This window comes from Pimephales promelas, chromosome 11 (genome assembly GCF_988280905.1).
Source record: "Pimephales promelas chromosome 11, fPimPro1.hap1.1, whole genome shotgun sequence".
NCBI lineage: Eukaryota > Metazoa > Chordata > Actinopteri > Cypriniformes > Leuciscidae > Pimephales > Pimephales promelas.
In genome coordinates this window covers 11,424,222-11,437,798 of record NC_142779.1, presented here as the reverse complement: position 1 = coordinate 11,437,798, position 13,577 = coordinate 11,424,222, and the positions used below count along the sequence as shown (strand labels likewise).

The window sequence follows — 13,577 nt, the reverse complement described above, 5'->3', positions numbered from 1 at the left end:
CCCACGGTGTGTATTCTCAAGTTTCAGAGAAAGCGAGTGGTGTTACTACAGTAAACACACACACACACACACAATATGAAGGGTATTGAAAGGCACACAATATTTGTGTATTTGGCCTGCTCTTTACAGCAGGAAAAAGGAACTGTACTTTTAATTGTACTGGTTACATGCATGCTAAATGGAAATTCCCTGCTATTTATCAGACAAATGCAATCGCACAATTATCTTGTTAAACCATACTAATTAGAAATAACAATAGAGTCAACACATATCAATTGAAACTTCAAGAGGTAAGGAAATTACATTCTGACTGAACTCTTGCCTTGGGTGAGTGTGGAGGACTAGATTAACAGAGTGATCCTAATCATGACTTAATCAGGGAGAATTATTCACTAAAGTGGGCTTTAGAGAAGGGCTGGTCATGATCAAAGGATCCCACCACAGTTGTTTGGCTCTCTGTGAGAGAGAAAAGAGTTCAGAGAATGGTTACAAATGTATCAAAACAGACTATAGTAATGTCATACGTATAGGGTTTGGGAACGGAGAACGTTTGGATCTGTTAACCACACTATACTACTATACTACAGTATGTAGATCTGACTCCCAAATGATTCTGAGTCTGACTCCCAAATGACTCTGAGTCTGTTACTATGGTTTTAGTAAATCAAAAACACACAACAGATGCAGCATAAACCAATTCCTGAATGTATGATTCCAATGAGTCAGTCATTTTTAGTAAATCGGAACACACAGCACAACCAGCATAATTCGATTCCTGTAGCTGTATGAATGATTCTAATCATTCGGTTCTCTGGACTGCGGAGCCTCTATAATTTGACTCCTGAACAAATAATTTTAATGAGTCAGTTATTTTTTTTAATCAAAAACATACACCACAATCAATAATACAACTCGATTCTTGGATGAATGATTCCAACGAGTCAGAGTTCGTTTTAGTATATAATAAACAGTCTGCACAACCAGTATAATGACTCCTTAACCAATGATTCTAATATGTCAGTTCTTTTTAGAAAATAATAATAAAAAAAAAATACAGCACAACCAGTGAAATCAGAAAAGTCTCTTTTTTTCAAACAGTTTGTTCAAATTGAGGTAAAGACAAAGATTATTAATATTAAAGGCACAATATGTAAGTTTTTTTTCACCTCAAGAGGGTGCAGTTTCCAACAATAACAAAGGCGTATGAAGAGTTCAGATGCAAAAGCCTCTAAGTGCCATTTGAAATTTTCTTCTAGAATGATCATTTTTATCAAGCTTGTATATTTAAGTTCAGTGATTTCACTTAAATGGCAATGATAATTACCTATTAATTGTTATTTAAGTGAAATTACTGAACTTAAATATGCAAGTTTGATAAAAATCATCATTAAAGAAGAAAATTTCAAATGGCATTTAGAGGCTTTTGCATCTGAACTCTTCGTATGTTGATGACAGTGATGAGCTGAATGATGGGACTTCCTTGTCAAGCTGATGGATCTAAGCAGGTCGCGATTGCTAAAGAGACAGATATCACACGCGAGGCCCACGGATATAAAGGAATAAGGACATTTGATTCAACTGAACTACCCGCAAGTGCTGGATTACTCACACAGATCAGTTTATTAGACGAATTAAACTTGTGAGGTAATGCAGCGCTGCTTCACTCCTTCTAACGTTACACTATCACACTAAACAGCATTCAGCGGGTACTTATTTAAAATTGAAATTTCTATGAAATAAAAAAAAAAAAATCTTCAGACACTTTTGGGATATTGTAAGTAGCCTACACAAATACAGGAAATATATCACCTCGTGCAATTGATTTTTGGATATTTTATTAAAAAAATACTTACATATTGTTCCTTTAAAAAGAATAAAATAATGGCATGTTACAAGTTATGTTTCTTTAGTTCTGTTATTCAAATACAGTAGTTACTGCCAATTATTGGATTGCAATTGCTGTTTCTAAAAAAAAGACAACAGTAAACAATAAAAGGCTCCTTTGCATTTCAATTCATACCTTCATTTTTGAGCCTCCATGCAATTTCATATGCTACTCATTAAGATGCTGTATATATATGACTGAACCCTTAGGGTGTGCTTGGATTACTAGTATGCTTGTGAAATGAGCTGTCAGATTGGGAGACAAAGTGCACAAAGGTTGACTACATAATGTTTTTTTTTCTCTCTTATTCTCTGCCTTCTCTTTGTGCTGTCATTTGAAAGACATGCATAAGAAAACGGAATGATTAATATATCAGCATAAAATAGATTGCACTTCACATCAGAGCTATGAAAGTCTCTAAAATTTATCATGATAAGTGTTTGCTGTTAACTGGTTGTCCTTAAGGAAAATGTAGACCTTGAGAATAAGGCTTTATAGGACAAGGCTGCTCTTGCTCTTTGTATTGCTCCACTAGATACAGTAGTTTATCAGTGCTGCATGAAATACAGTTTGTGGGGGAAACTCAAATACCTAAACACCACATACAGTACAGAATGAAAGAAACTGCTGGAGGTAATGCATCTGTAGCAGAGAACATGAAAAAAAAAATCATTTAGGCTTTAGATTCCCCTTTCACAAATCCTCATGCATTTCCATTTGACACTGAAAATTAATGATTTTTTTGTTGTTTTGGTTGAGTAAGGCTGTGGTTTGACATGCGACAAGTGCTTAAAATGAATTATGAAACGGAATTTACATTCTGATTCAAGTGTGTGTGCATGCGGCCTCTAGCACGAGTGATTGAAATTGCAAGTGCCTTCAATTTCCAACAATTTAAACCTCTCTAAGAAGATGCTCACCTGAAAGAGCAAAAAATGAGCTCTCAAAAAGAAGTGCTCCTCTGCCATCTAAACTGCCTCGTTTCCATCCTTTCTATCCTTGCAAAACATCTCTTATCCACTCCTATCTTCGACACATCGTCTTTCCAACCCTCCACATCCCTTGCAGACACCCATGTCCTCACCAAAGATCTCAAAATCTCTTCACAATGTCCCCTTTCTGCTGTTCTTTTCCATATCTCTTACTTTTTCATTTCTTCTATTGTCTCTTCTTCTGAAGAGCTCTTCACTATCTGTCTAAACAATATTTATTTTTTTTCCATTTCCATACCTGTTCGCGTTTCCCCGCTGTTTCTGATACAGAAACACTTTTATATTATCAGCTAGATGCAGAAAGCATAATGGTCATAATTGCAGCATCATGTTCCAATTAAAATAAAGAAAACCAAAATTTAAATATACAAAACCAAAATTTAAATAAAGAAAAACGAAATTGTGACGTGACATCCCAGTAAAATCTAAATGTCTCCTATATATATATATATATATATATATATATATATATATATATATATATAAGTAACATAAATAAACATAAACATAAATAAATATATATATATATATATATATATATATATATATAGGGGATGTTATGTTACTTATATATATAAATATATATATATATATATATATATATATAAGTAACATAAATAAACATAAACATAAATAAATATATACTGTAAATATATATATATATATATATATATATATATATATAGGGGATGTTATGTTACTTATATATATAAAAATATATATATATATATATATATATATAAGTAACATAAATAAACATAAACATAAATAAATATATACTGTAAATATATATATATATATTAGGGGTGGCACGGTTCACAAAACCCACGGTTCGGTTTGTATCACGGTTTTAGGGTCACGGTTTTCGGTTCTGTACGGTTCTTGTTATTTTTTCTTTTAATCTTTAACACTCCAGAAATGTACTTCAGCATGTGATATATAGCTTAATTATCCACACTTTAGGATACAGTATTAAAAAATATATATATTATATTCATGCAATCATGCACAAACTGAATTTGACTCTTTGACTTTAAGCACATTTTGGGACCATCTCAGAGGAAAGCTAGGTGAGATTTAGATACAGCAAGAGAGAAGAAATTGACATGCTTTTTGTTTATTTGGCAAAAAAAGGAGAATGTGTATCACTATCTCTACAAGAACTTGTGCATTTTTATCACATAAATCTTATTTACACAAAGAAATTAACTTTCATGTATCAACTGCTAACTTTTGTAGCTCTTACCAAAATTCTATCTTTTAAAAGAAAAAGAGAGGAACTCTTAAAACACTGTCTTTTAAATGTCAATATACATGAAACCTCATTGCCTATAGATAATTAAGCTATAGCAATAGCAAAGGCCATAAACATAAAGTGAAATTGAAAATCAACCTCAACACAAAAACAGTATCAACAATGCATCTGTTCTATTCCCAAAATGTGAGGGTACTTTTTTCCACTTAAAATTAAAGTGCAGGGTTTGGAAACGTATGACTGAAGCTCTTATCTATACATAAAGTGCCACTGTAGTTAAATTAAAATATCATAACATGAAATCCAAAATGTTCCCACACACCGGACTTATACCATAGACTTATTCGACGCTGGCGCGTCCTCCAACTCCCTCATCTCTCCCACTTGCCATTTCTCCGCGTGCCGTGACCTGCAGCGCTCCATACTCCACTTTTACTGGCTTGTTTATTAACTTGAACCGGCGCTGCACAGAGCGATCGGTAATGACATCAAATACCGCAAAAGTGATGAATGCATACGGAGCCGACTCGTGCTAGTCACCGATCGCTCTGTGCAGCGCCGGTCCAAGTCGAACAAGTTTATGTCGCGCGAAAAGAAAACACACGTCACATACGGGCACGAGGTTACATTGCGCATGCGTCGAACCGTGAGACGCACACGCGCTCCGAACCGAGACAAGCGAACCGAACGGTTCGGCTGTTTTTTCATGTACCGTGCCACCCCTAATATATATATATATATATATATATATATATGTATCACATTTTCAAATCGAATACCAACCCACCGAACGAATATTCAAATATTCAGATCCAGCCCTAATATATGAAACCGGCTCTCTTTGGGTCAGCGGCAGCATGAACGCAGATTTGAATGTTTATTGTGATACTTGTCAAAGGTTTAATAGACATTGACACAGACAAATCACTGTCATTTAGGAAAAAAGGTCACTTGGCTGTTTGAATTGAGATCACAGTCTTTTAACAATTAATCGTGCAGCTCTATGCTACAGCATGCAACTTTTATGAGCATAATAAATAACTTCATCAATTACAAAAAAAAAAAAAAAAAAAAATCACACTTCATGAATATTAAAAATGATCTAGTGAAGGCAAAAAGTAATAAAATTTCTGGAAAATACATGACCTTAGATACACGGTTTCCCAATAGATTGATAAAAATGCTTATATGATATAATCCCCAACATAACAGGATGTTGCTATGTAAAAATGGTTTTGGTCATGGTGAACAGGTAAGTAACTATATCAAGATATAAAGAACAGTTGGAACTGTAGAACTATCCATTTCATTGCATAATAGCAGGTCACTGCTTGTTCAGATATGCCATTTATCATTTATCCAGTCGTGGAAAGTAACATTGCCAATAAAATGTGCTAGAAACAAATTCAGATTTATTTTACTTTCTTTTGCACTTCACAGCAGATCTCTCTAACACTCTTTTCCTTTTTATCCCTCTAATCTGACTTGCTAGAGCATCACATTGAGTCCCAGGATAGCTGCTCATAGATGAGGTGCTCTGAAGTGGAGTGAAAGAAACTCTTTTTTTCCTACACACAGTTATAAGTTTTACCTTGGCAGATATCACATCATTTCTATCTTATTCCATTATATGGGTGGATGAGCATCACATGGAAACCCACTGTTGTGCTTCGTTCAGCATCGGAAGGTCGTGTCGGGCCTGATAAGAGGGGGGATTTTCTCTGCCTCAGATTTGGCACATGAAACATCTTGGTTCATCCAAAGTGGAAGAATCTTCAAAGGGAAATCGTATGTGTATCAAACAGATTTGAATATTTAGCAGAGGAAAGCAGTGCAAAACATCTGCTGAGGTTACAGGGCTGTGAGCTTGACAAACGTTTTTAATGGTCAGTTCAATGGGTAATCGTCACAGTCCACATACTGTAGCCTTCATGTTGTACATCAACACCATACACACACATCTGGTTCACTATCTTTGGGGACTCTCCATAGACGTAATGGTTTTTATAATGTGCTGTTTTAAACTGTATATTCTGTCTCCTTATACTAACCCTACCCCTAAACCTACCCTAAACACAGTTTTTTTTTTTTTTTTTTGCATTTTTACATTTTCAGAAAATATATATAATTCAGTATGTTTATTAACCCATTTCCCTTGTGGGGAATGCTCACTTGTGTACCCCACAAAGGTGTACTTTCCTTGTGGGGATTGGTCCCCACAATATAATATAAACCTGCACACACACAAACACACAGGGTCGATAAGATTTTTATGAAATGTTTTCGAAGTCTCTTATTGCCACAAAAGCTGCAGTAGTATTGTGAAATATTTTTTTACAATTTAAAATATTTATTTATTTTTTTAGTTTAAAATTTTAAAATGTAATTTATTCCTGTGATGGTAAAGCTCAATTTTCAGCATCATTACTCCAGTCTTCAGTGTCACATGATCTTTAAGAAATTATTCTAATACGCTGACTCAGTGCTCAAGATTTATTTTCTTATTACTCTATCAATAAGAGTAAGAGTGATAAAACTACAAACTGTAATACATTCAATATTCTTTGATGAATTTAAAGTTAAAACAGCATTCATGTGAAATATAAATATTTTGTAACATTATTCACTTCTTTACTGCGAGACTTGACCACTTTAATGCATCCTTGCCGAAAGTACTATATATGGCTCCTGCTGTTCATCCCTATCAGACCCATTTTCAGTGCTGATTAACAAGTTAAGAATTATACTTTATCATATGTAATGTTCTTCGATCTGGAAAAAAATGGGCTAGTTGTTGGTGAACTGGACCAAAGACTAGAGAAAAGCAGTTTATAACGTCTAGGGAGTGCCAACTCTCATTGTTCCGGATCAATGGATTGTAAATTGAAAGATAGAGACAAGAAAATGGCTTCTATCTTTGTGAATTTTACTCTCATTGATTCCACACCTTCAGCGGCAGGCATTTTGTTTCATTTGATGAGTTGTAATGTTTTAACAATAAAATCAGTATCACAAGCATACTCAATAATACATCCATTTCGGGTTCTCTCTCTCTCTTTGCCTATTCACGAGACAATGTTTGTCTGCATATTTGGCAATAAATCTGCTTTGCATGCATTCATAATCCCTCCCCTGACAAAAACCCATTGCAAATGCTCCCTACATTTGCATCATAGCTTCAGGCTATGAGCTGTAACCACAAAATTCACATCCAATTTAAAACCGTACAACACCACAGCCTATTGAAATTAATCGCACGATCTTGCACCCCTAACCCCCAGTACTCTCAGACCAGAGGCCGTTAACAGTGTACACATGGCCCTTCAGCAGCAGTGATATTGGCAGGGGGCTTTGGTGAGGTCTCAACCCGTGTCCCAGCCCCATGTGGCAGCACACTGACAGATGGGATTGGTGCAGTGTTGTTGTGGCAGTTGAGGCTTACCTTCTCAACACTAACAAGAGTCAAGATCTTACACACTACCCAGCAGCGGAGGAGAAATCTAATGCAGGCCTCCAGGATAGGATAAGCAAGCAGTGACTTAGTAATGCTTTGAAAGTGCCAGCTTGGCTGATTCACAGATTTTCTTTTATTTAACACCTCCTATAGTTCTTTTCTGTTTATACTTCTCAACATTAAAAACAAAATCTCACTTGTGGTGTGTTTTTGAATCTTAAATAAAATAAACCCCACTTTTACAAAGGTACATTGTTGAGAACGGCAGTAATGTAGAGCGATTCTGGACGCAACCTATCAGATGCATGCTTGCTTGTGTGGATACAGTCAGTTTTGACCACAGAAGATGCAATGATGAAATGATGAAAATAATTGTCTAAGTAAACAAATACATTTATTACATTATTTTAAGTTTGTGTTACATTTTATGTAATTTTACAGTAAAATATTTTTACATTTACAGTTTTTGGAAGAGAAAAAGAACAAGTCATTGTATAATTTACAATAATTTACAATAATAATAATTGTATAAGTAAACAAATACATTGATTAAATTATTTTAAGTTTGTGCAACATTTTATGTAATTTTACTGTAAAATATTTTTACATTTACAGTTTTTGGAAGTGAAAAAGAACAAGTCATTGTATTTCAGTTAAATAACGTAAACTGACATTACCACAATTGCACTGTGTGACACTTTAAACTCGATGCATTTTCTTAGAATTAATTAATAAGAGAAACTGATATGAAAAAGTAAGTACAATAGGATTAAAAAACATCAAATGTTGTTCAATTATTGTTTATTGCTTTATCTTAGTGTGTTACCTTGATGGTGTTTAGTATTTGTGAATTAAACTGTGCACACCTTCTATATATAAGTATTTATCAGCTCTGCTTGTGATGAGCTTTGATTCATCATGTGACTCATCACTTCCGAGTTTGGTGGTTGTCAGTGAATAATGGTACAACACAGATATTAATACTTTAATAGGTTGGTGTATTTGCATAATATCAGTTAATAAAATAGTTTTATTTCTGTAAATTTAAGGGAAATATGTAAACTTAAAAAATAAATATACTATAAATAATAAAATAATGAAACATAAAAACCAATTGTGTGTATATAGGTATGTATTTTGTATATGTAGGCTATGTTTGTTTGTTTTTGTGGTTTCGTCAATTGTGGTTTTCTCCTGTAATATCTTAATGTCATACTATATTGTTTATGTGATACGCTTTGGACAGAGGTGGAACAGGTTTGGAAGGTTGGTTGTGTGGAAGAGCTTTAGTATGTGTGTAGTATGTGTAAGTCTTGAGGACCCCCTCGAAAATGAGATGTTCCATCTCAAGGGGTTATCCTCTAATAAAATGATGATGAAACCTAGAATGTTACTAACTACCATTTGTTGCAGCCACATGCAGCTGCTATATTTTTTTACAGTAAATTTTACATTATACTACAAAAAGCCCAGGCGAGGAGGCTTTTTTATGATTTTCCAAGAGGCAGTAGAAAGACAAGACAGTGAATCATAAAGAGACTATTCCCACAGAAAAAGAAACGGAGACAATAGAAACAATTCAGATGCAGACAGCATGGTTTTCTGCTCCCATGAATTCTCTGGGAGGGACCACAAGCTGAATTTGATACACAGAGAGAAGTGGGCAGTGTAATTTAGAAGGCAACAAATATCATGTACAAGAAATTAAATAAATTAATAATTTTAAATTTAAAAAAATATAGGTTACGTCTAATACTGATAATAATCCATAAAATAACTATGTGATAATATAAAAAAAGGAAATACAGAAATTGAAACCTGATATGAAAAATAAAATTTGAGTTTTCACTTCCTGTATGTTACTTATATTTGCCATATCACACAGGCAGGGGTGCAATATGGCTGTTGAATGTGATTTCACCAAGTACAACATGATCCTGGATCAACATTTGTTGAACTAATCAGATTTGAGGGAGAGTTTACAGCTTTATGTCAATTATAGGCCTACAGCCATGGGTTAGGTGCTTCTATATCAGTGTTGTTCACCAATAATTTCCCTCTGATTTTAGGGATAACTTATGCATAGGTTTAAGTATAATAACACTTAACATAACATATATTTTTTTTAAATAAAATTTTTATAAAAAAAAAAATAAAAAAAATTACCATCGCTTTGGCGTCCCCCATGGTGTTGCGCCCCTATGCACCGCATATAGCGCATAGACTTTTTGCACCACTGAATCACACCATGACATATATTATATATAGGGACAGAAAGCTCTCAGAATTCATCAAAAAGTTCTCCATTTGTTATCCGAAGATGAACTAAAGTCTTATGGGTTTGAAACGTATGGGGTTCTCCAGCAACTGCTAAAACATGGATGGGTGGATTCCTGGGTTATGATGCACAGCACAACCACACACACTAGTAATCACATTGCTGTAAGCCCTAACATCCTCCTCTATATTGTGTTTATAGACCAGATGAGGCAGCTCAACATAGAATCCACACACTCTACGAATCTAGGTCAACAGTCACAAAGGGGTTGTTTTACTCGGTGCAGCAAAGGAAACAGGATTGTTTACCTGCCATGTATCTTGCATCAAACATGCACAAACACAGTTATTTTAATCAGTTGTTAGCTTCATAGTGAGAAGCATCTCCCGGTTGTCACCTTGTCCCGATTTTAAAACAGTTGTGTCTCTCTCTCTCTCTCTCATTCCATCTGTCTACTAAACTCTGGTCAACCCCAAACACTCCTGTTTCGTCTATGTTGTTTAGGTAGGCTAAATAAATATTTCAGAAGGGCGGGCTTTGTAGAAATCGACAGGTTTTTAGCAAGACTGGGCAGGAGCTACAATAATGTACAACATGTGAAAAAAAAATATATTTTTCAATATTAAAGCATATTCTATTACACCCAATACACAAAATTTAGCTTCCAAATTTATACCACATTTTTGTCCAAATCGTTGCAATATTAATTTATTATGGTAATAAACATAAATTAATAAATAAAGATAAAATATGGTTTGATTGAAAAGGGAGCAAATATCCATAGACGTCATGTTATTATGTCCGTTTTCACAGCATAAATTCATATGTTTACAGTTTGGTCCCATGGGCTTTTATTGTAATCTTCAATTTGTTCCGCGTGCCTGACAACTGTGAGGGGGGTGAATTTTTTTCTAACTCGTTAGTTTAGATCATATTTAAACGTATGACAAATAAGGGCGGTTAACTTTGATTGACAGCTGATAACGGGCTGCGCCGAGTGAATTTGACATCTCGGCCATGATCTGACACAACACATAATACCACCTCTGTATCCTTTTTGAAACTTTTGTATTTTGTATTTTCCAAAATTTTCAAGTATGGCGCCGCCCATACCCCCCATAAACAGCCTAAAACCCATTCTTCAGAGAGTCTATGGGTGACATCACAGACACTTTGTCCATATTTTTTACAGTCTATGGTTGGAGCACACATTACACTTAGCTTAGCTTTTAGATCTTTGAGCATGCTGGTACCCTCACACTGATATCACTTCAGCAAATTAGTGAGTGAAAGTGACTGGTTGCCTACTTCAAGCATAATGCTTTGTGCTCAATGATAGCCAGTAAATGTAAAATGCAATGTAACCATCCAATGTAAATTGCATTATCGGTTACAGAAATTGGATTCCTGATGCAGCCCTGCACATCCAATTTTAATATAAAAAAAGAAAAAAAAAAGACACTGCCAGACTGTTAAAGACTCAACTATAAAGAACAATTAATTAAAGGCGGCCAAGAAACAGCGTTATAACTGCAGGTATCTCAAAAAACATCTGTAGCACATAGCTTCAATACTATTCATATAGAATCCAAACATCTTATAGCACAACCCAGTGCTTGTAACTTCCAGATTCAGGCCCATATACAGAACTCTAACCATAAAACATGCAATGCATGCAAACTACTGAAAATATCAACAAAGAGTGGCATTCAGCACAAACTATACTGTATAGCTTTTTGTGGATGATTTAAATGCCATGAAAACTGCTGCAATGAAAATAAATTTAGTAGCTTTATTCTTTCAATAGAATCCACATTCTCCAGTGAATTGATCCTTTGAGAGCATCAAAACCTTGCTTTGAGGAACAGACAGATGCATGGATGTCCTTGGCTTTAAGTTGGGAGGGAAAAGTGTTCTGGGAATTAATCAAAGCCAGAACATTTGAACTAGCTTAGCTTCAGTCAAATAAATGGGCCACCTAAAACAACACCTATTATCACTGATTAAAATGAGGACACTTGGCTTCTGCTCCTCCTTGGCTCTTCAGTTCCAAACATGTAATTTCTTCGTGTCCCATTAGGCAAATGAGAAAAAAAAGACTGCTCATGCAAAACCTACGGCAGTGAACCCTCACATCCAGGAAATGTTATTTGAAATTGTGCTCATGCTTCGTACAAAAGGTGAACACATCAGTGTCAGAAATGCTCTGCCTCCATTTTGTGAATCCTATTTTCAACCTTGGAAAAAAAAAAAAAAGCCTACAGATCTAAAACAAGCCTCTAATGAACTTCTGCAAAGTGCCACTTTTAATTAGCAGAGAAGGGACCTTAGACAGCTCTCAGGCTATGACAAAGCTGTCATCGTTAGCATGACTAAGAGCTTCATGGAACAGCGAGAGTCCCAGAGAGGAGGCCAATAAGACACAAGAGTATAGAAAAAACGATGTGGAAGAGGAGAGAGAGAGAGAGAGGGGGAGGAAGAGAGAGAGAGATTTACTGGCAGATATTTACAGAAGGATCATTCTCTCCGAAAATGGAATATGGAATCATCGTTCTGAAACCGTATAGAGCCTCCCATCCATAGTGATTGCATTTATTTCTTGAGCGAACGGTAGACCGAAACTTTCTCTCCAAAAGCATAAACAGAAAGTGCAGTCATACCTGCAATGTTTGTGTGGGCCGCTCAGGGTCTCGATGACAAAGCACTCCCCGTCATTCAGGCAATAGGCCAGGTCTTTCTCCTGACATGGTTTGAAATGCTCCGATTTCAAAGGCGGAAGAGTTGGTGATGCTGAAGGATAAAGAGGAAACAAGAAAATTGGATCATGTAACAGATTAAGAGTACAAATATGTCAGCTAGGTGAGTAAAAGGTTAGGAGAGCATTTTTTAAATGATTATTATTTATCCAAAGTTAACACAATCTATCAGCTTTCTTTTCAGATTACACCATTTTAAGCATTGCCAAGAAGTAGTACATGAGGCTCTGAAGTCTTTTGGTAGAGTATTTCATGACCATTATCCAATCAATAGCTTTCAACACCTCCCCTTCTACAATACTTTATAATCTAAGACATTTCCTCAGATGGCCCAAAATAAGTGATATCAAAGATTACCACATAACCACCAGATAATGCCTTTCTGAAACAAGCAACCACATTTCTCCTTGTTACTATGCAGTTGTAACTGACAGGGAGGGGCCTGTTGTACAGTGTGCATGAATTTGGTTTGCTCCGGATGTATTACTGAAGGATGATAGATGAGAACAATGAAGTAATCACTCTCTCTGGCTTCTTAGAATTAATACAGGAGTCTACTATTTGGGAAAAGACTTCATTGTGATTAATGATGCCAAGTTCACTTTGCTAAAGCCAACATAATAAGGTAACCTTGCACTTATTACAGTCCTCACAACGTGTGCAAGCGTACCTGCTGAAAATCTGTAAACATAACTGATAAAATGCCTGAGATACTTTGACTGACATCAATATTAAAGGTATAGCGGAGGATTTTCTTTTTCCGGGTGGGTAGTCTATACTATTGGTCCACCTAAGTGTCAATCATTCTGGTGATATGTTTACGTAAGGCCGTCGTGCTCATCCCTATGTAGTTTTCACTTTCAGGTGTATTATGTCGGAGTTGCGGTTTCAGCCATTCCTTTGAAAATGGCTGAGGGTCGAAAGAGAAAAAATGTATACGAAGTGTATGATAAGAAG

General features: G+C 35.4%; 1 protein-coding gene across 3 annotated transcripts in view; it reads right to left on the bottom strand.

The window, feature by feature from the left end:
• nrg3a (neuregulin 3a) overlaps nucleotides 1-13,577 on the bottom strand; it is a 290,770-nt gene that overhangs the window by 87,641 nt on the left and 189,552 nt on the right. For all 3 annotated transcript variants that reach the window (XM_039671850.2, XM_089116954.1, XM_039671849.2), the window contains one exon: nucleotides 12,525-12,654. In XM_039671850.2, coding sequence (XP_039527784.1) covers nucleotides 12,525-12,654 — 130 coding nt within the window. The remainder of the gene's footprint in view (nucleotides 1-12,524; nucleotides 12,655-13,577) is intronic.